This window comes from Schistocerca piceifrons, chromosome 2 (assembly GCF_021461385.2).
Source record: "Schistocerca piceifrons isolate TAMUIC-IGC-003096 chromosome 2, iqSchPice1.1, whole genome shotgun sequence".
Classification (NCBI taxonomy): Eukaryota; Metazoa; Arthropoda; class Insecta; order Orthoptera; family Acrididae; genus Schistocerca; species Schistocerca piceifrons.
Window position 1 is genome coordinate 276,455,773 of NC_060139.1, and position 27,775 is coordinate 276,483,547.

The 27,775-nt window shown below is 38.5% G+C and overlaps 1 protein-coding gene across 2 annotated transcripts in view; it reads left to right on the forward strand.

Annotated features, from left to right (window-relative positions):
• The window catches only part of LOC124776672 (oligoribonuclease, mitochondrial), a 72,928-nt gene extending 45,153 nt beyond the window's left edge, over nt 1-27,775 (forward strand). For both annotated transcript variants that reach the window (XM_047251776.1, XM_047251775.1), the window contains exons 3-6: nt 1,583-1,744; nt 1,822-1,915; nt 27,067-27,193; nt 27,505-27,775. In XM_047251776.1, coding sequence (XP_047107732.1) covers nt 1,583-1,744; nt 1,822-1,915; nt 27,067-27,193; nt 27,505-27,628 — 507 coding nt within the window. In that variant the 3' untranslated portion in view covers nt 27,629-27,775. The remainder of the gene's footprint in view (nt 1-1,582; nt 1,745-1,821; nt 1,916-27,066; nt 27,194-27,504) is intronic.

Sequence of the window (27,775 nt, forward strand, 5' to 3'; positions counted from 1 at the left end):
TCAGTTCTGGAGAAATGCCAGAACATGCGAGACAATACTAATCCTAGAACATAGGTTTAAGAAAGGCAAAGAAATATCTATAGCATTTGTAGATTTGGAGAAAGCTTTTGACAGAGTTGACTGGACTGCACTCTTTGTATTTCTGAAGCACACTGGCTCTGTTGAGTCATGAGGTAGAGAGCTGATTGTGAAAGTGATAAATACAGGTTGTGATCGGCACACTTAATCTTCCTGTTGTTCACTTTTCATTGACCTATTCATTGTTGAAGCTCCTCATGAAAACATGTTCTTTCAAAATATTGTTTTTATCCATTGTTATGTGTTAATAATCTCCAACGGTGATTAGTGAAAAACGTGTACACCAGGTTTGTTGTGTATAGGATGTTGGCTGTGGGTGTAAGTAGTGGGCTACAAAAATTTCAGAAATAGGACCCTGGTTATTGTATTGTATTGTATGGAACTGGGGACCTAGAAACGACGGAGAGGCTTCGTCCCTGCCGTAGCCCTCAGTGGTTCACAACCAACAACAGGCTACAGTAGTCCACTCACCCCACCGCCGCCCCACACCGAACCCAGGGTTATTGTGCGGTTCGGCCCCCCAGTGGACACCCCCCCCCCCCCCCTCCCAACTCCATCGCCCCCTCCCCCCAGGAACGTCTCACACCAGACAAGTGTAACCCCAATGTTTGTGAGGTAGAGTAATTATGGTGTACGTGTATGTGGAGAAAGTGTTTGTGCAACAATCGCTGACATAGTGTAACTGAGGCGGAATAAGGGGAACCAGCCTGCATTCGCTGAGGTGGATGGAAAACTGCCTTAAAAACCATCCACAGACTGGCCAGCACACCGGACCTCGACACTAATCCATCAGGCGGATTTGTGCTGGGGATTGGCAGGCCTTCCCAGCTGGAAAGCAGTGTGTTAGACTGCACAGCTAACTGGGCGGGCAGGTCCCTGGTTAACTCCAAAAATGTTTTCTTGTTGTTAACATTACTTTTATATTTGGTATTGTGTTGTGTTTGTGAAAGAATTGTGTTCAGTTGTCATATTAAAACATGTGTTCTCCGGTAATTGGTGGGGTGAGGCAGGAAGCCCAGCACTCAGGAAACAAAGACAAACTTCCCAATAGGGCTGTTTGAAGTAAAGTATTGTGGTGTTCAAGTTAATCTCGATTATGGCTTTACTTTTCTATGATATGATCTTGATTTATATTTAGTCTTAGTTTACCATGGGCATTGCACATCACTCTTTGAGCCTCAATGTAGTTTGACCTCTCGTCTATCCATACAATATGATAAGACAAGAAATTGGGTCCTACCCCACTTAAGCAAAAATTTACTAACTATTTTACATATTACCTGATAAATACTACCAGAGTCTCAGCTAATGTATGTTTGCATGTGCTTGCTCCTTCATCAACATCTACATTTTCCCTATAACATGTATCGTTTTATGGGAAACAAGGAGACTCAGCTAATGTATGTTTGCATGTGCTTGCTCCTTCATCAACATCTACATTTTCCCTATAACATGTATCGTTTTATGGGAAACAAGGAGACTCATGATTTATTTTATTTTTCAGATGACTGGCTTAGATCCAATTAAAGATCACATTCTAGAAGTCAGCTGTATTGTAACAAATGCTGATCTGAATGTTGTGCAAGAAGGACCTAATTTGATTATACACCAACCTGACGAGATACTGGGCAATATGAATGAGTGGTGCATTAAAAATCATGGAAAGGTTTAATATAAATATTGATAACAATATTGCAGTAGTAGTTAATTTCATGGATTGTCATTTCATTTGAGATCTTTCAGACAGGTCTTACTGAGGCTTCTAGGAAGAGCACTATTACGATTCAAGATGCACAAAACTCATTGTTGAGCTTTTTGAAGGAAAATGTGCCCCAAGGTAAGCACAACTTAAATTGAAGTAATTCTTATTTTATGATATTATGTATTTGATATGACCCTCTCTTCTTCTGTACTTCCTCTAGGAATTTTCAGATTAATGTGGGAGTACATTTTACTCCTTAATGATATTTGTAGGTGTTAATATAAATTGGTTTCATATTACTTGCTCTAATATTTTGAATGAGGACTTGTATTTTAGTGAAAATGCTTTTAATTAGCTGCCCACAGTCATCTTTGTTAATAGTGTTATAAGTAATAATGCAGGAGTAGGCTTAATAATGAATAAAGAAATAGGAGTGCAGGTAAGCTACTACAAACAGCATGCTGCTGCTGTGGTCTTCAGTCCTGAGACTGGTTTGATGCAGCTCTCCATGCTACTGTATCCTGTGCAAGCTTCTTCATCTCTCAGTACCTACTGCAACCTACATCCTGCTGAATCTGCTTAGTGTATCCATCTGTTGGTCTCCCTCAATGATTTTTACCCTCCACGCTGCCCTCCAATACTAAATTGGTGATCCCTTGATGTCTCAGAACATATCCTACCAACCAATCCCTTCTTCTAGTCAAGTTGTGCCACAAACTCCTCTTCTCCCCATACCTATTCAGTACCTCCTCATTAGTTATGTGATCTACCCATCTAATCTTCAGCATTCTTCTGTAGCATCACATTTCGAAAGCTTCTATTCTCTTCTTGTCTAAACTATTTATCATCCACGTTTCACTTCCATAGATGGCTGCACTCCACACAAATACTTTCAGAAACGACTTCCTGACATTTAAATCTATACTCGATGTAAACAAATTTTTCTTCTTCAGAAACGCTTTCCTTGCCATTGCCAGCCTACATTTTATATCCTCTCTACTTCGACCATCATCAGTTATTTTGCTCCCCAAATAGCAAAACTCCTTTACTACTTTAAGTGTCTCATTTCCTAATCTAATTCCCTCAGCATCACCTGACTTAATACGACTACATTCCATTATCCTTGTTTTGCTTTTGTTGATGTTCATCTGATACCCTCCTTTCAAGACACTGTCCATTCTGTTCAACTGCTCTTCCAAGTCCTTTGCTGTCTCTGACAGAATTACAATGTCATCGGCAAACCTCAAAGTTTTTATTTCTTCTCCATGGATTTCAATACCTACTCCGAACTTTTCTTTTGTTTCCTTTACTGCTTGCTCAATATACAGATTGAATAACATTGGGGTAGGCTACAACAATGTCTCACTCCCTTCCCAACCACTGCTTCCCTTTCATACCCCTCAACTCTTATAACTGCCATCTGGTTTCTGTACAAATTGTAAATAGCCTTTTGCTCCCTGTATTTTACCCCTGCCACCTTCAGAATTTGAAAGAGAGTATTCCAATCAACAGTGTCAAAAGCTTTCTCTAAGTCTACAAATGCTAGAAACGTAGGTTTGCCTTTTCTTAATCTTTCTTCTAAGATAAGTCGTAGGGTCAGTATTGCCTCACGTGTTCCAACATTTCTACGGAATCCAAACTGATCTTCCCCGAGGTCGGCTTCTATCAGTTTTTCCATTCGTCTGTAAAGAATTCGCGTTAGTATTTTGCAGCTGTGATAACTTATTAAACTGATAGTACGGTAATTTTCGCATCTGTCGACACCTGCTTTATTTGGGATTGGAATTATTACATTCTTCTTGAAGTCGGAGGGTATTTCGCCTGTCTCATACATCTTGCTCACCAGATGGTAGAGTTTTGTCAGGACTGGCTCTCCCAAGGCTGTCAGTAGTTCTAATGGAATGTTGTCTACTCCAGGGGTCTTTTTTCAACTCAGGTCTTTCAGTGCTCTGTCAAACTCTTCACGCAGTATCATATCTCCCATTTCATCTTCTCTACATCCTCTTCCATTTCCATAATATTGTCCTCAAGTACATCGCCCTTGTTTAGACCCCCTATATACGCCTTCCATCTTTCTGCTTTCCCTTCTTTGCTTTGAACTGGATTTCCATCAAAGCTCTTGATATTCATGCAAGTGGTTCTCCTTTCTCCAAAGGTCTCTTTAATTTTCCTGTAGGCAGTATCTATCTTACTCCTAGTGAGATAAGCCTCTAAATCCTGACATTTGTCCTCTAGTCATCCCTGCTTAGCCATTTTGCACTTCCTGTCGATCTCATTTTTGAGACGTTTGTATTCCTTTTTGCCTGATTCATTTACTGCATTTTTATATTTTCTTCTTTCCTCAATTAAATTCAATATTTCTTCTGTTACCCAAGGGTTTCTACTAGCCCTCGTCTTTTTACCTATTTGATCCTTTGCTGCCTTCGCTATTTCATCCCATAAAGCTACCCATTCTTCTTCTATTGTATTTCTTTCCCCCATTCCTGTCAATTGTTCCCTTTTAAGCTCTCCATGAAACTCTTTACAACCTCTGGTTTAGTCAGTTTATCCAGGTCCCATCTCCTTAAATTCCCATCTTTTTGCAATTTCTTCAATTTTAATCTACAGTCCATAACCAATAGATTGTGGTCAGAGTCCACATCTGCCTCTGCAAATGTCTTACAATTTAAAACCTGGTTCCTAAATCTCTGTCTTACCATTACATAATCTATCTGAAACCTTTTAGTATCTCCAGGGTTCTTCCATATATACCACCTTCTTTCATGATTCTTGAACCAAGTGTTAGCTATGATTAAGTTATGCTCTGTGCAAAATTCTACCAGGCGGCTTCCTCTTTCATTTCTTAGCCCCAATCCATTTTCACCTACTACGTTTCCTTCTCTTCCTTTTTCTACTGTCGAATTCCAGTCACCCATGGCTATTAAATTTTCATATCCCTTCACTATCTGAATAATTTCTTTTATCTCATCATACATTTCATCAATTTCTTCGTCATCTGCAGAGCTAGTTGGCATATAAACTTGTACTACTGTAGTAGGCATGGGCTTCGTGTCTATCTTGGCCACAATAATGCATTCACTATGCTCTTTGTAGTAGCTTACCCGCACTCCTATTTTTTTATTCATTATTAAACCTACTCCTGCATTACCCCTATTTGATTTTGTATTTATAACCCTGTATTCACCTGACCAAAAGTCTTGTTCCTCCTGCCACCGAACTTCACTAATTCCCACTATATCTAACTTTAACCTATCCATTTCCCTTTTTAAATTTTCTAACCTACCTGCCCGATTAAGGGATCTGACATTACACGCTCCGATCCGTAGAACACCAGTTTTCTTTCTTCTGATAACGACGTCCTCTTGAGTAGTCCCCACCCATAGATCCGAATGGGGGACTATTTTACATCCGGAATATTTTACCCAAGAGGACGCCATCATCATTTAACCATACAGTAAAGCTGCATGTCCTCAGGAAAAATGATGCCTGTAGTTTCCCCTTTCTTTCAGCCGTTCACAGTACCAGAACAGCAAGGCCATTTTGGTTAGTGTTACAAGGCCAGATCAGTCATTCATCCAGACTGTTGCCCCAACAACTACTGAAAAGTCTGCTGCCCCTCTTCAGGAACCACACGTTTGTCTGGCCTCTCAACAGATACCCCTCCTTTGTGGTTGCACCTACAGTCCGGCTATCTGTATCGTTGAGGCACGCAAGCCTCCCCAGCAACGGCAAGGTCCATGGTTCAAACAGCATAGTGAACGCATTATTTTGGCCAAGATAGACACAAAGCCCACACCTCTTACAGTAGTACAAGTTTATATGCCAACTAGCTCTGCAGATAACGAAGAAATTGATGAAATGTATGATGAAATAAAAGAAATTATTCAGTTAGTGAAGGGAGACGAAAATTTAGTAGTCACTGGTGACTGGAATTCGATAGTAGGAAAAGGGAGAGAAGGAAACGTAGTAGATGAATATGGATTGGGATAAGAAATGAAAGAGGAAGCCACCTGGTAGAATTTTGCATAGAGCATAACTTAATCATAGCTAACACTTGGTTCAAGAATCATGAAAGAAGGTTGTATACATGGAAGAAGCGTGGAGATACTAGAAGGTATCAGATAGATTATGTAATTGTAAGACAGAGATTTAGGAACCGGGTTTTATATTGTAAGACATTTCCAGGGGCAGATGTGGACTCTGACCACAATCTATTGGTTATGAACTGTAGATTAAAACTGATGAAACTGCAAAAAGATGGGAATTTAAGGAGATGGGACCTGGATAAACTGACTAAACCAGAGGTTGTACAGAGTTTCAGGGAGAGCATAAGGGAACAATTGTCAGGAATGGGGTAAAGAAATACAGTAGATGAAGAATGGGTAGCTTCGAGGGATGAAGTAGTAAAGGCAACAGAGGATCAAGTAGGTAAAAAGACCGAGGGCTAGTAGAAATCCTTGGGTAAAAGAAGAAATATTGAATTTAATTGATGAAAGGAGAAAATATAAAAATGCCGTAAATGAAGCAGGCAAAAAGGAATACAAACGTCTCAAAAATGAGATCGACAGGAACTGCAAAATGGCTAAGCAGGGATGGCTAAAGCACAAATGTAAAGATGTAGAGGCTTATCTCACTAGGGGTAAGATAGATACTGCCTACAGGAAAATTAAAGAGACCTTTGGAGAAAGGAGAACCACTTGCATGAGTATCAAGAGCTCAGATGGAAACCCAGTTCTAAGCAAAGAAGGCAAAGCAGAAAGGTGGAAGGAGTATATAGAGGGTCTATGCAAGGGTGATGTACTTGAGGACAATTTATGGAAATGGAAGAAGATGTAAATGAAGATGAAATGGGAGATATGATACTGCGTGAAGAGTTTGACAGAGCACTGAAAGATCTGAGTCGAAACAAGGCCTCCCGGGAGTAGACAACATTCCATTAGAACTATTGATAGCCTCGGGAGAGCCAGCCCTGACAAAACTCTACCATCTGGTGAGCAAGATGTATGATACAGGCGAAATACCCTCCGACTTCAAGAAGAATATAATAATTCCAATCCCAAATAAAGCAGGTGTTGACAGATGTGAAAATTACTGAGCTATCAGTTTAATAAGTCACAGCTGCAAAATACTAACGCGAATTCTTTACAGACGAATGGAAAAACTGATAGAAGCCGACCTCGGGGAAGATCAGTTGGGATTCTGTAGAAATATTGGAACACGTGAGGCAATACTGACCCTACGACTTATCTTAGAAAATAGATTAAGGAAAGGCAAACCTACGTTTCTATCATTTGTAGACTTAGAAAAAGCTTTTGACAATGTTGACTGGAATACTCTTTCAAATTCTGGAGGTGGTAGTGGTAAAATACAGGGAACGAAAGGCTATTTACAATTTGTACAGAAACCAGATGGCAGTTATAAGAGTCGAGGGACATGGAAAGGAAGCAGTGGTTGGGAAGGGAGTGAGACAGGGTTGTAGCCTCTCCCTGAAGTTATTCAATCTGTATACTGAGCAAGCAGTAAAGGAAACAAAAGAAAAATTCAGAGTAGGTATTAAAATCCATGGAGAACAAATAAAAACTTTGAGGTTCGCCGATGACATTGTAATTCTGTCAGAGACAGCAAAGGACTTGGAAGAGCAGTTGAACGGGATGGACAGTGTCTTGAAAGGAGGATATAAGATGAACATCAACAAAAGCAAAACGAGGATAATGGAATGTAGTCGAATTAAGTCTTCGTGTTGCTGAGGGAATTAGATTAGGAAATGAGACACTTAAAGTAGTAAAGGAGTTTTGTTATTTCAGTAGCAAAATAACTGATGATGCTCGAAACAGAGAGGATATAAAATGTAGACCGGCAATGGCAAGGAAAGCGTTTCTGGAGAAGAGAAATTTGTTAACATCAAGTATTGATTTAAGTGTCAGGAAGTCGTTTCTGAAAGTATTTGTGTGGATTGTAGCCATGTACGGAAGTGAAACATGGACGATAAATAGTTTGGACAAGAAGAGAATAGAAGCTTTCAAAATGTGGTACTACAGAAGAATGCTGAAGATTAGATGGGTAGATCACATAACTAATGAGGAGGTACTGAATAGGTATGGGGAGAAGAGGAGTTTGTGGCACAACTTGACTAGAAGAAGGGATTGGTTGGTAGGACATGTTCTGAGGCATCAAGGGATCACCAATTTAGTATTGGAGGGCAGTGTGGAGGGTAAAAATCGTAGAGGGAGACCAAGAGATGAATACACTAAGCAGATTCAGAAGGATGTAGGTTGCGGTAGGTACTGGGAGATGAAGAGGCTTGCACAGGATAGAGTAGCATGGAGAGCTGCATCAAACCAGTCTCTGTACTGAAGACCACAACAACAACAGTAACAACAACAAGTAATAATATTCATCATAAACAATCTTTCATTCCTGACTGTAGATAACTGTTACTTTTCAACAGTTTGTAGTGTATTCATATACGTTTTAATCAATCAGTGGTTGGTTAAGACAGTCAGCACTGCCCCCTCTCCTCTACAATAGCATAGCTGAACTGACGGTTTTCTAACAAATTTAAAGAATAATTACACAGTAGTCAAGCCTCTTAGAGGCACACATCTAGCATTGTTTTAAAATACATACTTTATAGATTACAAAATATGGTTACTTATAAATGTCTTTGCATTAGTACTTGTGTATTAGCATTGCCAAAAACATGAAAAAATTCCCTCCCAGAAAAAGTTATCCATTTGCACACATAGAAATAAAAACAAAGAAATAACTTCACAAGTGCATATTTATTTCATATTTTATAATAAAATATAATTACATGTAGTTTGTACAGAACTTGCTTTTAAATGGTAGTCGTTCAACACATCATGGTACACTAAGTCCAACATTGCAGTCTTTGCTCCACCGTCTGCTTTCTCTCCTTACCCACAAGCCAGTCTCTTTCTTACTGTAGCACATGACATTTACTTTGTTGACAGTGAGTGGTACCTTTTACAGAAAATGGCAACCAAATTTTCTATCTAGGCTAGTGGCTGGTGTTGGTTCCAATGATAGAATGTCTACTCCTGGTGCTTTCACATCCATGCTAACTTTCTTTATAAATTGCACTAGAGACATCTTTTGCTTGATGACTTTCTTGTACATCCACAGTAGAAAACCATCCTCAGTAGAAAAAAATTTTTTTTTCCACCACTTCATTGTTTTGCTTGTTAATGGGTATTAGATTTAATGTGATTGACACAGTGTACACCAGTCTTGTTCATATTATAATCTATGACAATATTTGGCTTTATTGTTCTTGTAAAACCTCCTTTTGAATGTACAGAAACATTTGTGTGGTTGCCTGATGTTTTGTGGATAGACAATATCATCGTGTTTATTGGAAATGAGCACTAGACTAGGGCCCTATATATATAGTTTTGTTTTGAAGCTTAATAGGCCTTTTCTGTTGTTCATGACAGTTTCAGTAAAGGCACATTTGTAAATACGCAACTGCTGCTGCATAAAGACAAAATAGGAACTACCACAGGCATCCTACTGCCAGCAGTCGTGTAGCATGCAGGAAAACATATTTCAGTGACTGGTAAAGCTACATCTGTATAGAATCTGAATGCCATCCATACGGCTGATAACATGCACCCGTATGGTGTGTATGGGCATAGTGCTGAATGTGTGAATAGCAAATACTTAGCATATAAGTGTGTAAGACAATAATGGGTGCTCTATGAATGGTATTAACTTTATTTCCACTCTATGTGAATGCACATAAAGTAAAACAGACTAATATTAATTAATTGTTAATGAAGCCCATAGAAGTCAGTTGACAGCTCCTTTTTTGTTTATATATATCGTAATGGCTTGATGAAAATTAATTGCATGTTTATGTATGAGATACTCCTCTTTGAGCTAAAACACTCATGACGTTTTGAAGGAAATTCTTTCACATGTGCTTATGAAACAAGACTACTGCTGCCTTGTCACAGAGTTAGCTTTTTTGAAGATACACCATACTACATGGCTTTAAAACTTAGAAATAAAACACAACCCAGGTTCACGGATTAGACGCTAGGAACTACAGAAGCAAACATAGAAAAATACTTAAAAAAGATTTTATAAATGAGGAAGACAAGTAGCAAAAATTTAAAAATATATATATTATAATCTCTCTGCATGTGTGTGTGTTCTCTTTTAACGGAAGTACAAGTTCTTTGTATATATAACTATATTACAAATTACAGAAAAAGTAACATTTTCATTTTATTACTGTGTGAAAAAATTTACAAAAGAGGAAGACATGCAATACCTATTTAGCTTTTTTAATGTTACAAGTGTATGTGTGTATGTATGTGTGTGTGTGTGTGTGTGTGTGTGTGTGTGTGTGTGTGTGTGCAAACATGATGTACAAATAAACCCCTGCTGCAAGTAAAATGTAAATACTTTCTAATTACAAGAAGTTGCAACAAGTAAATTATTTTGTTATTTTTAAGTTAAATAATATTCAGGTAACAATAAGTAAATCCTGCTATTTCCGTGCCAACAGTTCCATTAACAAATTATGATCTCATTTGTCAACACACTTAGCTTTAGATTAGATTGGCGCATTATGTTCTGACAGAGAGGGAGTTGGCGCTGGACGGGGGGGGGGGGGGGGGGGGGGGGGGGTGAAGGCGAGTTGGAAGAGGAGTGTTAAAGAAAGACAGAGGTAAATGGGAGTATTGCCAACTTCATTAAGAAAATCTACCAGTTAATTCTTAAAGAGATGTGTATTGGATGCCTAACTGGAACATTTGTTGTACTCAGTATTTTACAAACAGTATTATGTAGTTATTGCAGATAACTGATTTACGGACGTAAGGCTGTTTGTTCAAGGCACAGTTGTCCACCCTATGTTTCATCAGCCAATCCTGGAGTCATCATCAGAGGCTTTAGACTCAGAAAGCTGTTACAAATTTGAACAAACTCGCCAAGCTGAACTGTTTATACATACACATCCGTGCAACAGTTGGTTCTGCACACTTTTCTTTTTGGTTTAAACACTATATCAATACCACATTTTTTGAGTACTTTGCTGATGCAGTCTGTGACAGTTTTTACAAATGAAAGAAAAACTTTCCCTTTAGTTTGTCCTTTCTCACTACAAGCGCCAGATCTCTTAGGGTGTAGTGTCCTACTTGACTCTGTCATACTGACCATTTCTTCCAAAGGCCTTTCTTAAATAAATGAGCTAGTCCTCCAAGTAATGAGTTTTCTTTGAAAAAACCTTGTTTATAAGTGTAGTTGTATGATTGTTTTTAAGTGTAGTCGCATGAGTAGGATTAAAAAATTAAATGTTCTCATTAATGTTAGCACTAATCGTGCTTACATATCCTGTAAACTGACTCGTTCCACATCATTTCAATAAAAGAATCGTTCAGATAGGGTGTGTTCGTGGACAAGGAAAAAAAAATCCTGGATTTCCCGGTTAAAAATACACTTTCTCCCAGGTGAAAATAAACTTTTTCCTTGTTAAGTGATAGTATACTTTTTCTCAGAACTGTAAAACTTATCAATCCTTTGAATGGTTATGGTTATATACACCGGCATAGAACTTCCCTGCACTCGAGAAAACAAAACTCAAGGAAAAAAAAACATGTTTTGGAAAGATCTTTGATATGCATTAACATGTACACTGTATATATTCATACTACGAAAGTATAAATTAGTTCCACCAAACACCGCATTTTACTTTCCGAAGCACTGAAATTGAGATTGCAATGTAATTTTGTAAGCCAGTCAAGAAGTCTTCGAGCCACTCACATATTTGGGAACCAATCCCATATGCTCGTACCTTAGTTAGGAGTCTGCAGTGGGGCACAGAGTCAAATACTTTCCGGAAGTCAAGGAATATGGCATCCATCTGATACCCTTCATCCATGGTTCACAAGATATCATGCGAAAAAAGGGCGAGTTGCGTTTCGTAGGAGCGATGCTTTCTAAAACCGTGCTGATGCATGGACAGCAACTTCTCTGTCTCAAGGAAATTCATTATATTCGAACTGAGAATATGTTCGAGAATCCTGCAACAAACCGATGTTAAGGATATTGGTCTGTTGTTTTGAGGATCCGTCCTTCTACATTTCTTATATACAGGCGTCACCTGCGCTTTTTTCCAGTCGCTTGGGACTTTACATTGGGCAAGAGATTCGCGATAAATGCTAGCTAAGTAAGGAGCCACCGCAGTAGAGTACTCTCTGTAAAACTGAATTGGAGTCCCATCAGGACCTGGCGATTTATTTATTTTCAACCCATTCAGCTGCTTCACAACCCCAGGGATGTCTATCACTATGTCCTCCATAAGGGAATCTGTATGAGACTCAAACAGCGGTATGTTTGTACAATCCTCCTGTGTGAAAGATTTCTCAAATGCTAAGTTTAAAATTTCAGCTTTTGTTTTGCTGTCTTCCGTTGCCAGGTCATACTGATCAGTGAGTGACTGGATGGAAGCCTTCAACCTGCTTACCGATTTTACATAATACCAGAATTTTCTTGGGTTTTCAGCAAGATCTTTTGCTAAGGTATGACAGTGGTAGTGGTTGTATGCTTCGCGCATCACTCTTTTTACAGCAGCTAGAATCTCTACTAACTTTTGCCCGTCCTCGTTCTCCCGATCTTTCTTGTACTGCGAGTGCAACTCTTTGCTTCCTGAGCATTCTCCGAATGGTGGGTCTTTTCCGTCGGTAACCCACTTTTTCGGCACATACTTCTCCAGTGCGTGATTTACAATGTGTTTCAAATTTGCCCATAATTCTTCCACGTCCATCGTACCAGAAGTAAATGAAGTCGATTCATTTACTAAGTGGGATGCTAACAACTGCTTATCTGCTCTTTCTAGTAAGAATACTCTCCTAGCCTTCTTGACCGACTTTTTAACTTTCGTAGCCAAAGTCGTAACGACAACATCATGATCGCTAATCCCTGTCTCAACACTTGACACCGTCGATGAGGTCTGGTCAGTTTGTGGCTACCAGATATGTCCATTACACGTTGGCTGTCGATTTAGCTGCTCAAGACAGTTTTCGGATAATGTGTTCAAAAGTAATTCACACGACGGCTTGTCTTTACCACCTGTAATGAATCAGTGGAAAAGATTAATAAAAGCCATGTTTCTTTAGCAAACCGACAAAAATAACTTCATTGTTCTGCAAGGCAGTTAATGCTTGACTGTCAGAAAAGTGGAAATAAAATAAAATTTGAAACTAATAACATATTTTAGCCTTCAGTAATTCTGTGAATGTCTTTTAATTCACTTGATAGCTCCAGGCCACAGAAATCCATTTTGACAAGACAACAATCGGACTTGTATAGGATTGCAGATGCAATTGTTATCCTGCTGAAACAATTACCACAGCATTGTGGTAATCATTAGCTACTGTAATGTGGTGTGTTACATTATGCAATTGATATACTTTATTTGATCAGCCTACCAGATATCGCAGATGTTAAAAAACGTATTTTTGACTCGTGTTTGTATTTTTTTTCCATAACTTCCAATTGAATCTAAAAGTGGAAATTTATACTGAAGTGTGATATCATAAAGGTCTATTAACTGTGAATTTTTCAGATTTTTATCTGGTCCCCCACAAAGATATTGCAGGCCACAAAATGGAAAGTTTTTAAAAAAATCCATTTTTTAAAATAGTGTATTTTTTTAAGTGTGAGCTGCTCACCGTTGATACTCTAGTAACTATACTATACAGTGTAATAGCAGGAAAACAAGGTTAAAGCTGAGAAATTAATCTTTCTTTGGAAAACTACTGTTCAAAAACTGAGGTTTTTTTTTTTAATTTGTGGCTGATAACTTTGAACTATTAAAAATATATTAAAGAATACATTCAGCTAAGTGATAATGATGTCAATTTGTAGCCCAGAGTGTGTTGAACTAAGTGCATTTTATCTGAAAGGCTTAGGACAATCCACTACTGAATAATTGTAAAAAAATGTAGATGCTCGCAAGTACAAAAAAACGCATGCAGCCTGGAACAAATATGGCAGAATGTCGTTCTCTAATACTGAAAAAGCTGTTAATACAAATGGTACCCAAGACTGGTGTGGTTTCTCGATCTGATTACGTGTATTTTGTCATTGTCTGTTAGATAAAACGAAATAGGCCTGCCTAATATTGCAGCAGATGTAACACACATCAAATAAATGAGACTTTTGGCACAAATGCTCATTTTTATAACACGATAGAATATAACTCACGGAGTACCAATATGAAATGCCTATTTGGCCTACTACAAGCAGAAAGCTTGACTTTAGGAAATAGTTTCACATTTTATTCATACGCTCCAGCTTCTCAAGCATGAGATCGAAAAACAGTAGTATGAAATTTTTATATAAATTTGGAATCGTCATATTCTTCCGTAATTTGTGTGATGTCACTGTTTCATCTCCTTCCTCGTTCTAATAAACAATCTTTCCATAACTAATTCTGTTACTATTCCTTCCAGTGTCAAAACTTATTCTCCGGTTAACTTCACTAACCCTGCCACAATCAGCAGTTTAGTTATCTCGCATTTATTCTCCAGATAGGCATTATTACGTGTTCTTCCAAAGTGTTTTCCACGCTACTTCCAGAATAGAATTTAAGCTGGCCAAAAATGTTCTGTTAAAATTTCATTTTCTTGGATACAACAAGAAGATAATAAGTAATCTTTCTTACCTGTTACTCCTGGTAGTCTGTGAATCTGTGGATGTCGCAAGTAATAATAACAATGCTGATCGTTCACAAACTAAGTCAACCACATAAACAGCGATTGGCATTCACCCATTCAGCTTTATCCCGCTCATCTTGTATAGGTTCGTCACCTTTTGTCTGCAGTAAAGTTTATTTTTAGATGTGATGGGGATTCCCCTGGCAGAGACATCACATGCACTATGCACACATTCAAAAATCAACTTATGATTCAGTCGGAAAACCAACAGGGGTCCATTTCAAAATCATCCGATTAATCAATAGACCAACGTCCACAGTATGCTAGGCGCTTTGTGAAACAAAACTGCTGCCTGAGGAAGATACCCTGGTTAGCCTCCCACCCCCTAAATCTGGACCTGTTGTGCCTGCGTGTATCTGGCAGTTTGGGTGCACCAGTAAAATTTTCCGGGTAGCATCTTGCTGCTACTGCTTATACAGTTAACAGCCACACTTCTGTAGCCAGAAACGGGAGAAGGTACCCCCCCCCCCCCCTCCCCTATGTTTTATTGCTGCAGTATTATTCCGCAGTAGCGAGATACAGTAATATCCTTTGTTAGAGTACTGGTCAGTCAAAATTACAAAAATTTAACTGTAAAGTAAAACAATAAGAAGTTCCTGGAATTCTAAAAAATTCCTGGATTATTCCCGGTTTTCTCCCGGATGAAAAAATTTTTGGGGTTTTTCACGCATCTCCCGGGTCGTATATACACACTGTCACATGATCTATGGACCATGTAACTAACTTAAATTCATTTAGCCCTGCCCACCAATGTTTTGATCACTCCTCTTTCCTGCTTGAGATGTTGTCTGGAATTTCTGTAAGTAGGCTTTCAGTCACCATCTCAGTAAAATAACTGTGAAAGCCTGCATTCTATGAGTATTATGTACTACAAAACATACTGTAAAATTAAAATAATGTACTCAGTTTGCCAAAGAGTATCATGTGAGATGGTTTGAACTTTAGTTTTCTCCCTGATACACAATTATCTTATTTTTTTATACCTTTTGTCATGAGAGGCAAGTTATCTTCATAGTATTCAGAGTTACTTGGTGAAAGAACTAATGAATAAATACATGGAATGCAAGACCTGATTGTTCTGGGTTAATCATAGGTGGGAAAATTATTTGAAAATAAAAATTTGTTTTGTTAATATTCAGCAATTCAAATGCGTAACATATACATTATGACTAAACTTCACATTTCTGTATGGTCAGGATGGAGACTTTTACCACCAAAGATAATTCAGTTTTTTCTCAGCGGCCAGCAACTTCAAGATAACAACGAGGTGCATTCACATTCATATCAAAGCAGTCATTTTTTGGGTTATTTTTCTAGAGTCTTGGTGATCTGTGACACAAAAGAGCAACACCTGTATGTGTGACTGCAATGGATGTCTTATGTGCATTCATCAACTTGTTCAGATACCTGTAGAAAGTAATTAGATCAGACCTCCATATCAGTCACCATATTATTCAAACGAAGACAATTCTCAAAATATATTTTGCTATTGCGTATTGATGCATTACAGTAAAATTTTTTCCTTATGTCTATAGTACTGTATAAAGAGACCAATTTACTTCACCTTTTTACACGATACTCTAATTAAAAATTCAGATGGACACAGACTACATATTTTTTTTTTTTTTTACAACAGTGTACAGGTTTATTGTAAAGACCAACTGTGGGAAAGAAAATTCTGTGCTGTGGAAATATACAATTTTGTTTCCTTTCTCACAGTCAGCTGTAACTATGATAGCAGGGCATTTAAACCATTAGACAAATTCTTTCGTCTTACATATAATTTTATACAAAATTTGTATAAACAACTAAATGCTGTTTTGTTCTCTCCTTCACAGTTTTAACCATAAACAGGACAGTTGTATTTATGGCTTACCAATTTATAATTGGAATACTATCACAGAATCTGAATTGCCTGCAACTTTGTAATCTTACCCATTTGAAGATTAAAACTTGGGAAATACTGTCATTGATGCTTTTATCCTCGCAGATCCAACACCAAGAGAGGTCTTCCGTACCCCAGATGCCAATGATCCCAACCAATTTATCCATTTATTTTAAGCGGCTTCAGTGCCCGGTCGAGGTTTTATTGGCTACAACAATAAAAAAAGGCTCAAGGTCAGCAAGAGGAGGAGGGGGTGGGCAGAGGGATGGTGGGAAACAGACATTGAGAGGGGGATAGGAGGTCATGGACAAAGAGTGAAGATAGGAGAAGATGAAGAGAGATAGGGTGAGGAGAGGGACAAAGGAGGGGGGAGGAGGATGAGATAAACAAAGAGAGGGGAAAAGAGGATATGAAGAGAGAGGAGGGAGAAGGGGATCAGGACTATATCCAACGCCCATACATATTTAGCAATTGTGAAGCATTGTCAGGTTTGCTAGTTTATTTGTAAAAGAGCAGAAGACGTGTATGATATTACTGTGTTAGTCTGAATATAAGCTTGCACGTTTCAAGTTTAAGAAGGGGATAAAAAAAAAAGGATAGGAACTTGGTAGAGAAAAATTTGTCATATTCCCCATTTATTAAACCGGTTCATAATAGTGTCATTTTTAATCACATCTTTTTATGTTGTAATACAAGCCTTCTAATCAATCTTCACTGATGTTACTGTTAACTACTGGTATTTGGTTTGTATTTGTAGTATTATCACTCTGCTCCCAAAGTACATTGTCCGTGATACCATCCAGGGAAATGGGCAAGCAGCACTACTTGAAACAATTTATGTTACTGAGCACTGCAAAGAGAGTAAATCCACTCGCATGTAAGGCTGACTGATGGCTTTTTAATCTTACCAGATGATGCAGGTACACAGTCTACATCCAGAAACCAGTCAGAATAGTATTTTCAGACACGATCTTGTTTACAATGGCAAAACACCTGCAGTTTTTCACTCACACCTTCTGGTATAACGATTAGATCTGTCTGCAATGCAGTATCTAAAGAAAGAGCACTACAGTCGAACCTTTTTATGGTGCAAAAATATACCATCGTTTGTAGAGTCTGTGACGATGCTCGCCTGCTTTATTTCTTCGTTTGTTGTCCTCGGTGTCTACATTGCTACACTGGCTGAAAAATGGGGTGTGGAAGTCAGATACGGACTACTTTAAATGATGTAGATGAAAGGTGCACATTCGTGTTTCACAGATTGTGATGAAGCAAGCCAGGGATATTTTTACTTCCCTTTTTGTTTTGCCATCTGCCTCCTTAAAATTCATATTTTCATTTTTTTCATTTTTGAATTTAGCATTAGCATACATGAATATAAGAGAAAGGTTGGCCCTCAGTTTTAAAGAATATAACACCAGATCTAATTTTGTGCTTAATTTGTGTAGGTAATGGATTCTATACTTTATTTTGACTATTCCTAGTTACTGTCTTTTGTTATAGGGTGAAATCAGTAATTGTTTCGTAACTTAAATTCTATTGTTGACTTAAAACAAGTAGAAATTCTGTACTACTTAGAAACATTTGGAAAACGAAATACTAGTGATCTTAAAGTATCTATTTGGCTCTATTTAAAAACATGTTAGCAAAATCCAGTTCTTCATTAATTCCAAAGTAATTCACAGTTTTGTCAAAAGTATTGTTTGCATACTTATATTTGTTAATTTCATGGTTTAATGGACTAACTCTTGTAGTAGAAGAAACTGTTAAAAAGAAACAATTTTTTGATGTATTCAGTTAATCAAATGAGTTAGGTTTTAATTGTAATTTCTGTAAATTAAACTTCGAATAATGTGTAGTTTCAGCACCTATTATTGTGATGATATGTAATGGCCTTGTTTTTGGTCATGAGACCGTCAGTCCACGGCCAAGTTTCAGACGAGGAACCTGTGTTAGTTAGAATGACAGCAATGCTTCAACTTAACAGTGTAATAAGTCTTACACAATTAGACCGTGTGTTAAAACAGTGACAGTGTCTGCTCCATATGTACCTTTCTATTCTTCAAGAACTTTGAACTTCATGGTTAGGCTTTTACTGCTCGTAGCTGATTCAACAGTAAACTATTGTAGCAATATGTGGATGTTCGCCTATTAAAGAGGCTTATCAAAAGTTAAACATAGTGCACTGGCCGTATAACTGTGTCATATTGGGAGTTGTGAAAAGTGAAAGTAAAAGACAGTGAAATGCAACTGCGCCTCTGTTGGCTACATCATTTAAAGTAGTCTGTGTTGTACTTCCGCAACCCATTTTTCAGCCCGTGTAGCAATGAGTACATAGACACCGAGGACAACAAACAAAGAAATAAACAAAGCAGGCTGAGCACCATCACATATGGTGCCCTGGGTGAGGAATATTGTTTGCAGTCACAATAAAAATACAACTCGCGAATTTTGAACAGTGAACTCAACAGCGGTTTACAGTGCAGCGGTGCAACAGCCAATCAGTGCATGGGTTGTGTAGAAGAGAGAGAGAAACTTTGTGATGGCAATAGTAGGAAGGTGGAGGTTTTGGAGAAACAATGTGTTGAAAGTAGGGTTGAACTTAAGAACCAAATTGATCAGATTGAAAATGATTTAGAAACAGAGATAGAAACCAAGTGTGTATTAGTGGTAGAGGAAAAACTGGTAAAAGTAAATAAAAATGTAGATTCAAGATTGGTTGAAATAGAGAAAAAAGTCGAAGAGGTACCAAATCTAAAGCATAGTGTAAGTGACAGTTGGTCTGATTCTGACAGCAATGGTAATGATGATGGCAGTGATGAATCCAGTGGGGATGAGGATGAGGTATTTGAATTTATAATTGATAATGATGGCCAAGTGGTAAGTAAATAAAGAATAAAGGACTATAATATTAGACCTAATGAAGATTTAGAGTTTGGGGGTGGGGGAAGAGGACCATGCTACCTGTCATTTGACAGTGTCTGATAATTGATTTGGTAAGCAGGATGATAGTTTTTCCAGGGAAAGAATTAATGAGGATTTGTTGTGTGAAGAAGATCACATGGTAAGCAAAAAGGAAGTGTGGCACACTTTAATAACAGCAAGCATACAAGATATACATGTTGAGTGTTTACGGGACAGTGGTAGAGATTTGAATGGCATTTCACAGGCATTTTTTGAATCTATTAAGAACACAGAGGGTATAGTAGTAATGCATGTTTCTGGAATAAAAATTATTGGTGCTACTGGTAAGCTAACAAAGAGTGTGAAAGAAAGGTTACTATTAACTGTGTGATTGGCGGGACAGCTGTTGGAGTGCAATTTGTTGGCGATCGAAACTCTCAGCATTGATGTAATATTTGGAACTAATTTCTTGTGCAAATAGCAAGTAGGGGGTTCAGCATTCTGTGTCAGATTCAATATGTGATGATAATGCATATCCAATACACTAAGCAGATTCAGAAGGGTGTAGGTTGCAGTAAGTACTGGGAGATGAAGAAGCTTGCACAGGATAGAGTAGCATGGAGAGCTGCATCAAACCAGTCTCGGGACTGAGGACCACAACAGCAACAACAATGCATACCCCAGTGGTCTTTCTCATTTCTCATTTTTCATGTTTCCTGAGGCAGTCAAACTCTTCTCCTATCCTATCTGTAGTTCATAAGTAAATCAGAACCTTTCTGTCTTCAACTTTCATGTAATTTTGTACCATAGGATACTTTAGTATAGGGATATTTTAGGGGTGTCTTCGGTGTTGTCTATAAAGATGATGTGACTTACCATACGAAAGCACTGGCAGGTCGATAGAAACACAAACAAACAAACACATACATACACACAAAATTCTAGCTTTCGCAACCAATGGTTGCTTCGTCAGGAAAGAGTGAAGGGGAGGGAAAGACGAAAGGATGTGGGTTTTAAGGGAGAGGGTAAGGAGTCATTCCAATCCCGGGAGTGGAAAGACTTACCTTAGGGGGAAAAATGGACAGGTATACACACACACACACACACACACACACACACACACACACACATCCATCCGCACATACACAGACACAAGCAGACATGGCCTTTACAAATGTCTGCTTGTGTCTGTGTATGTGCGGATGGATATGTGTGTGTGTGTGTGTGTGTGTGTGTGTGCGAGTGTATACCTGTCGTTTTTTACCCCTAAGGTAAGTCTTTCCGCTCCCGGGATTGGAATGACTCCTTACCCTCCCCTTCCCTCTTTCCTGATGAAGCAACCATTGGTTGCGAAAGCTAGAATTTTGTGTGTGGGAAAAACGGAAATGGAAATAAAGCGAAAGTTATCAGAACTAGACGAAATGGTTGTTTAATAGGCGAAAGGAACTGTTTGTGGACTAGAAACGGTGGATTTTATAGCAGCGGTAGTGTTGAAAGCGAAAAAAAAATGTTTTGGTTATGGTTTGGAAGTGGGTGAGTATTATTGAGTATATATAGGCAGGATAAAATTGTATAGTAGATTACGGTAAAAAGGAGAAGGTGAATACAAAGTGAAACTACTGGAAAAAACAAAAAGAGAAAATAAGACGACAGAAAAGATTACGAAATGCAACAGTGACAATAACAAACGTAATTGTTGGGTTCAAATTAATGATATGAATTAATAGAGGGAAACATTCCACGTGGGAAAAATATATCTAAAAACAAAGATGATGTGACTTACCAAACGAAAGCGCTGGCACGTCGATAGACACACAAACAAACACAAACATGCACACAAAATTCAAGCTTTCGCAACAAACTGTTGCCTCATCAGGAAAGAGGGAAGGAGAGGGAAAGACGAAAGGATGTGGGTTTTAAGGGAGAGGGTAAGGAGTCATTCCAATCCCGGGAGCGGAAAGACTTACCTTAGGGGGAAAAAAGGACGGGTATACACTCGCGCACACACACACACATATCCATCCACACATATACAGACACAAGCAGACATATTTAAAGACAAAGAGTTTGGGCAGAGATGTCAGTCGAGGCGGAAGTGCAGAGGCAAAGATGTTGTTGAATGACAGGTGAGGTATGAGTGGCGGCAACTTGAAATTAGCGGAGATTGAGGCCTGGTGGATAACAGGAAGAGAGGATATATTGAAGAGCAAGTTCCCATCTCCGGAGTTCGGATAGGTTGGTGTTAGTGGGAAGTATCCAGATAACCCGGACGGTGTAACACTGTGCCAAGATGTGCTGGCCGTGCACCAAGGCATGTTTAGCCACAGGGTGATCCTCATTACCAACAAACACTGTCTGCCTGTGTCCATTAATGCGAATGGACAGTTTGTTGCTGGTCATTCCCACATAGAATGCGTCACAGTGTAGGCAGGTCAGTTGGTAAATCACGTGGGTGCTTTCACACGTGGCTCTGCCTTTGATCGTGTACACCTTCCGGGTTACAGGACTGGAGTAGGTGATGGTGGGAGGGTGCATGGGACAGGTTTTACACCGGGGGTGGTTACAAGGGTAAAAGCCAGAGGGTAGGGAAGGTGGTTTGGGGATTTCATAGGGATGAACTAAGAGGTTACGAAGGTTAGGTGGACGACGGAAAGACACTCTTGGTGGAGTGGGGAGGATTTCATGAAGGATGGATCTCATTTCAGGGCAGGATTTGAGGAAGTCGTATCCCTGCTGGAGAGCCACATTCAGAGTCTGATCCAGTCCCGGAAAGTATCCTGTCACAAGTGGGGCACTTTTGTGGTTCTTCTGTGGGAGGTTCTGGGTTTGAGGGGACGAGGAAGTGGCTCTAGTTATTTGCTTCTGTACCAGGTCGGGAGGGTAGTTGCGGGATGTGAAAGCTGTTTTCAGGTTGTTGGTGTAATGGTTTAGGGATTCCGGACTGGAGCAGATTCGTTTGCCACGAAGACCTAGGCTGTAGGGAAGGGACCGTTTGATGTGGAATGGGGGGGCAGCTGGCATAATGGAGGTACTGTTGCTTGTTGGTGGGTTTGATGTGGACGGACGTGTGAAGCTGGCCATTGGACAGGTGGAGGTCAACATCAAGGAAAGTGGCATGGGATTTGGAGTAGGACCAGGTGAATCTGATGGAACCAAAGGAGTTGAGGTTGGAGAGGAAACTCTGGAGTTCTTCTTCACTGTGAGTCCAGATCATGAAGATGTCATCAATAAATCTGTACCAAGCTTTGGGTTGGCAGGCTTGGGTAACCAAGAAGGCTTCCTCTAAGCGACCCATGAATAGGTTGGTGTACGAGGGGGCCATCCTGGTACCCACGGCTGTTCCCTTTAATTGTTGGTATGTCTGGCCTTCAAAAGTGAAGAAGTTGTGGGTCAGGATGAAGCTGGCTAAGGTAATGAGGAAAGAGGTTTTAGGTAGGGTGGCAGGTGATCGGCGTGAAAGGAAGTGCTCCATCGCAGTGAGGCCCTGGACGTGCGGGATATTTGTGTATAAGGAAGTGGCATCAATGGTTACAAGGATGGTTTCTGGGGGTAACGGATTGGGTTTTCAGGAAACATTCCTCACACACAAATAAAGAAAAGATGTTATGTGGACATGTGTCCGGAAACGCTTAATTTCCATGTTAGAGCTCATTTTAGTTTCGTCCACCTACACTCAATGGAGCACGTTATCATGGTTTCATAAGGGATACTCTACCTGTGCTGCTAGAACATGTGCCTTTACAAGTACAACACAACATGTGGTTCATGCACAATGGAGCTCCTGCACATTTCATTCAAAGTGTTCATACGTTTCTCAACAACAGATTTGGTGACCGATGGATTGGTAGAGGTGGACCAATTCCATGGACTCCACGCTCTCCTGACCTCAATCCTCTTGACTTTCATTTATGGGGGCATTTGAAAGCTCTTGTCTACGCAACCCCGATACCAAATGTACAGACTCTTCGTGCTCGTATTGTGGACGGCTGTGATACAATACGCCTTTCTCCAGGGCTGCATCAGTGCATCAGGGATTTCATGCGATGGAGGGTGGATGCATGTATCCTCGCTAACGGAAGATATTTTGAACATTTCCTGTAACAAAGTGTTTGAAGTCACGCTGGTACGTTCTGTTGCTGTGTGTTTCCATTCCATGATTCATGTGATTTGAAGAGAAGCTATAAAATGAGCTCTAACATGGAAAGTAAGTGTTTCCGGACACATGTCCACATAACAATTTTCTTTCTTTGTGTCTGAGGAATGTATCCTGAAAGTTTGGCTGTACCTTTTTGTAACACCCTGTATGGTATGGTATGTTAGTCATAAGTAATGTAATCATAAGAGAATGGAAGAAAATAAAGTGGTTCTGTTAAAGAATTTATGTCGGACAAAGAGGTAAGGTAAACTGAAAATGAAAGATGTCAACATATGTAGAGAATAATTAACATCTGAAGTAATCAGCTCATGTGTGAAATTAGTATAATTTGGTGCAGCAGCAGAGGCAATATGTTGTTTAAACAATCTTAAATATGAGATCTGAGAAAATATATAGTATATAGAAATATAGAAGTGTGTCATGGTACAGCCTTGTCTAACATAAAGAAATTACAACTTTAAACATTGTTGCCTTGGAGTAATGTTTGGACAGGATAAGCAAGATTTATACATCACCATTCGGGCTATAATGTCAAGCAAATAATAGTTTTTCTAAGTGATATTTTTGTCTGATCAGTAATGAGAGTTGTTTGCCTTAGCATAAGGAAGTGTGAAGTGATTTTCAGTTGAGTCAGTTTTGCACTGAATAAGCAGAGCAGGTGTTACTTATTAGATAATGAAACGATAATGAAATAATAAAACAATGAATAATGTTAAGGTCTTAATGGTTGGGGAGCTTGTCTCTGCAGTAGGGATATTTTTTGAGAATGCACTCCACTAGCTAACAAGGTAAGAAATGTAAGTGAAATAATGGAGTTGACAGACATGATTAATGAAAAAGATAACTGTATGCAAATAAATGCGGTGTAACTATCTTGATGATCTATTGTTGAACTAGGCAACATTGGGTACTTTGTATATTGTGCAATTCATGACACTGCAGCTGGGAATGAGAGCTTAACAGAAAGAGTAATATTTTTGTGAGGTACAAATCATCTAACACTGCATTATCAGACCTATATATTATCTAAAAAAACTTATGTTTGTGTTCTGAGGAGTTATGAGCTTGAAGTGGTAGTACTGGAACAAAGAACAATAAATTTGCTATTAATGAGGCTTATTGAAAGTTAAACAATAGTGCACTGGCCATATAACTGTGTAATACTGGGGGCTGTGAAAAGTGAAAGTAAAAGACAGCGAAACACAAATTTGCCTCTGTCGGCTACATCATTTAAAGCAGTCTGTTGTACTTTCACTACCCATTTTTCAGCCAGTGTAGCAACGCAGTAAGTCGACACCGAGGACAACAAATGAAGAAATAAACAAAGCAGACTGAGCATCGTCACAACCCCCCAATAATACACAGTTTTATAGCCAGTGCACTATTGTTTAACTTGCAATAAGTCTGTTTGCAGGCAAACCTCCACATACTGCTACAATAGTTTACTATTGAACATCTATGGGCAGTAAAAACCTAACCACAAAGTTCACAGTTCTTAAAGAACAGAAAGGTATGTATGGAGCAGACACTGTCATTGTTTTAACACATGGCCTAAATTTGTAACACTTATTTCACAGTTAAGTTGATGCAATGTTGTCATTCTAACCAAAGGCAGGTTCCTCATCTGAAACTCTGCTGCGGACTGACTGTCTCGGGACCAAAACCTTATATATACTCACAATAATAGGTGCTGAAACTACACATTGTTCAAAGTTTAATTTACAGAAATTACAATTAAAACTTCTCATTAAATCAACTGAATACATCGAAAAATTGGTTGTTTTTCATAGTTTCTTCTGCTACGAGGGTTAAGCCAAATTATTTTTTTAAATCGTGAAATTAACATATATAGTTACGCAGACAATATTTTTGTCAAAACTGTTAATTACTTTGGAATTAATGAAGGGCTGGTTTTGCTAACATGTTTTCGAATAGAGCCCAATATCGCCTTTAAGAATAATATTAGTTGTTCCTCCTAATGTTTATACTTAGTGTAGACTTCATACTTGTTTATAGGTCAACAATAGAATTTAAGTTACAAAACAATTACTGATTTCGCACTATAGTGAAAGATACTAACTAGGAATAGTGAAAATAAATTAGAAAATCAATTGCATACATATAACTAAGCACAAAATTAGATCTAGTGTTACATTCTTTAAAACTGAGGGCCGCGACCTTTCTTTCTCTTTTTTGAAAATACAGATTATACTCACATATGTTAGTGGTAATTAGTTAAAAGTGAAAAAACGGATTTAAGGAGCCAGATGTCAAAACAAGAGGGGAAGTAAAAATATCCCAGCTTGCTTCATCACAAGTAACACAGACAACCTGCACCCTAATTTTTCATGGCCACATTGTGGGGATACTGGAAATGTAGTTCACTTCAATGGAAGAAGCTTATTAGTGCGAAAATGAATATTTCCTAAAGATTGTACAATAAACATCAGATGACTGGAACTGTTACCTCAAATGGTTTAACCCAGGGTTGCAACATGATCATTGTTGAGAAGAGCCAATACCTACATTTTTTCCGTAAATTTATGGACAGATTTTAGGAATCTCTATTGAACTATTCTGCGAGGAAGCTGTGTCTTATGTAAGCATTTATTCTCTGCAGACTATGGTGAATTGCAGAATTGAGGGAACTTGCTATTATGATTCCATTATGAGTTGTTTTCTTCCAATTTACTCATGAGGACAAGAGTGCCTACATACTTTTAAAAATTCTAAATTAATATCCTTTAACCTCTGTAAACCCTATGTTCTGGTATGTACAGGATGTTAACTAGGTACAAGATGTCAACAAATACTTGAAAATGGTATCACAATACTGTCGACACTCATGATTGACAGTTTCCTTCATAACTTACCTGTGATGCCTCTTGATTTAGCTGCATGTGAACCTGTATGATTGTTTTATTTTATATGTTGGCTCATTGTAATTAAAGAACAATTTGGTTTTGATTTTTGATTATTATTTTTTAATCATTTGTTACCACTGTTTGCTTTCAGTAAAAAAGGATCGTTATGATTTTCTGTATTTGTGACCCGTTTCTTAATTTCACTTCATACTGCTTCAGATTAAGACAGAACTAGAGATCCTTGTGCCTTCCTTTTGATAACAGGGACTTAACTGAGCACTCTATGACAATGAGATCGCAGATATGAAGTTATCAATGTATACCATGGAAAGCAAGGATTCCTTTGCCCACACAGAAACACAGCTAATGGCATTGTGGCACGAGTTTCTATTCAGAATGAAATGTTATACTACATTTTTCAACAATCCTTAATCCTACCCTGTTCTTGCTGAGTGATTGTTCGGCTCTGATTACTTATGAAATGTCACACAACATACCAATAAAGCGTAATGCATATTTGAGAAGTATGGCTTGTGTTAGAGTGTTTAAAATAGCACCTTTATTTTGTATCAGTAAATTTCTCTCTCTCTCTCTCTCTCTCTCTCTCTCTCTCTCTGTGTGTGTGTGTGTGTGTGTGTGTGTGTGTGTGTGTGTGTGTGTGTAATTCAATGGAAGTAGTTGTATAATATTGCTGTCAAGGAACATGACTGTTTTTTTTTTCTTTATAGGGAAATGCCCAGTTGCAGGCAATACTATTTATATGGATCGTTTATTCCTTCAATATCATATGCCAGAAGTGAATAACTATCTACACTACAGAAATGTGGATGTTTCATCACTTAAAGAGCTATGCAGGTTTGAGCAAAATACTTACTATAGACTGACATTATCTCAGAATGGTGTAAGAAGTTGTAATATCTTTTTCTTGTTCCTTTCTGCATGCATTGCAGGGCATATGTTTGCGTGTCTGTGTGTACTTTTACTAGACAAAGAGGAACTCTAAGGGTAGTGTGAATACTGTTTTCTGTTATGTGTTTGTGTGTGCCACGCATTGATCCACTATACGTCAGTGGTTGCCTTTCCCTTATTTTACATGTTTTCTCCATCCGGGATTTTCCATTATTGCTGTACTATTATTAATGTTGTTATTGTTTTTAATGTTTCAGACGTTGGTATCCTAATGAATTCAGGGCAATGCCAAAGAAGCAGTTGAAGCACAGAGCACTGGACGACATACGAGAAAGCATTGAAGAGCTGAAGTACTATAGAGACACTATTTTTAAAAAATAAACTTCATACTACAGAAATGTTGTATTAAAAAAAACCGTTCCCTTCCACCTTACAAAGAATTGCTTTATCTATAAATTGGTTCTATTAAAAGTAAGTAATTCATGTACATTTTATATTCTTTTAATTAAAAAGTTGTTATACAATGGA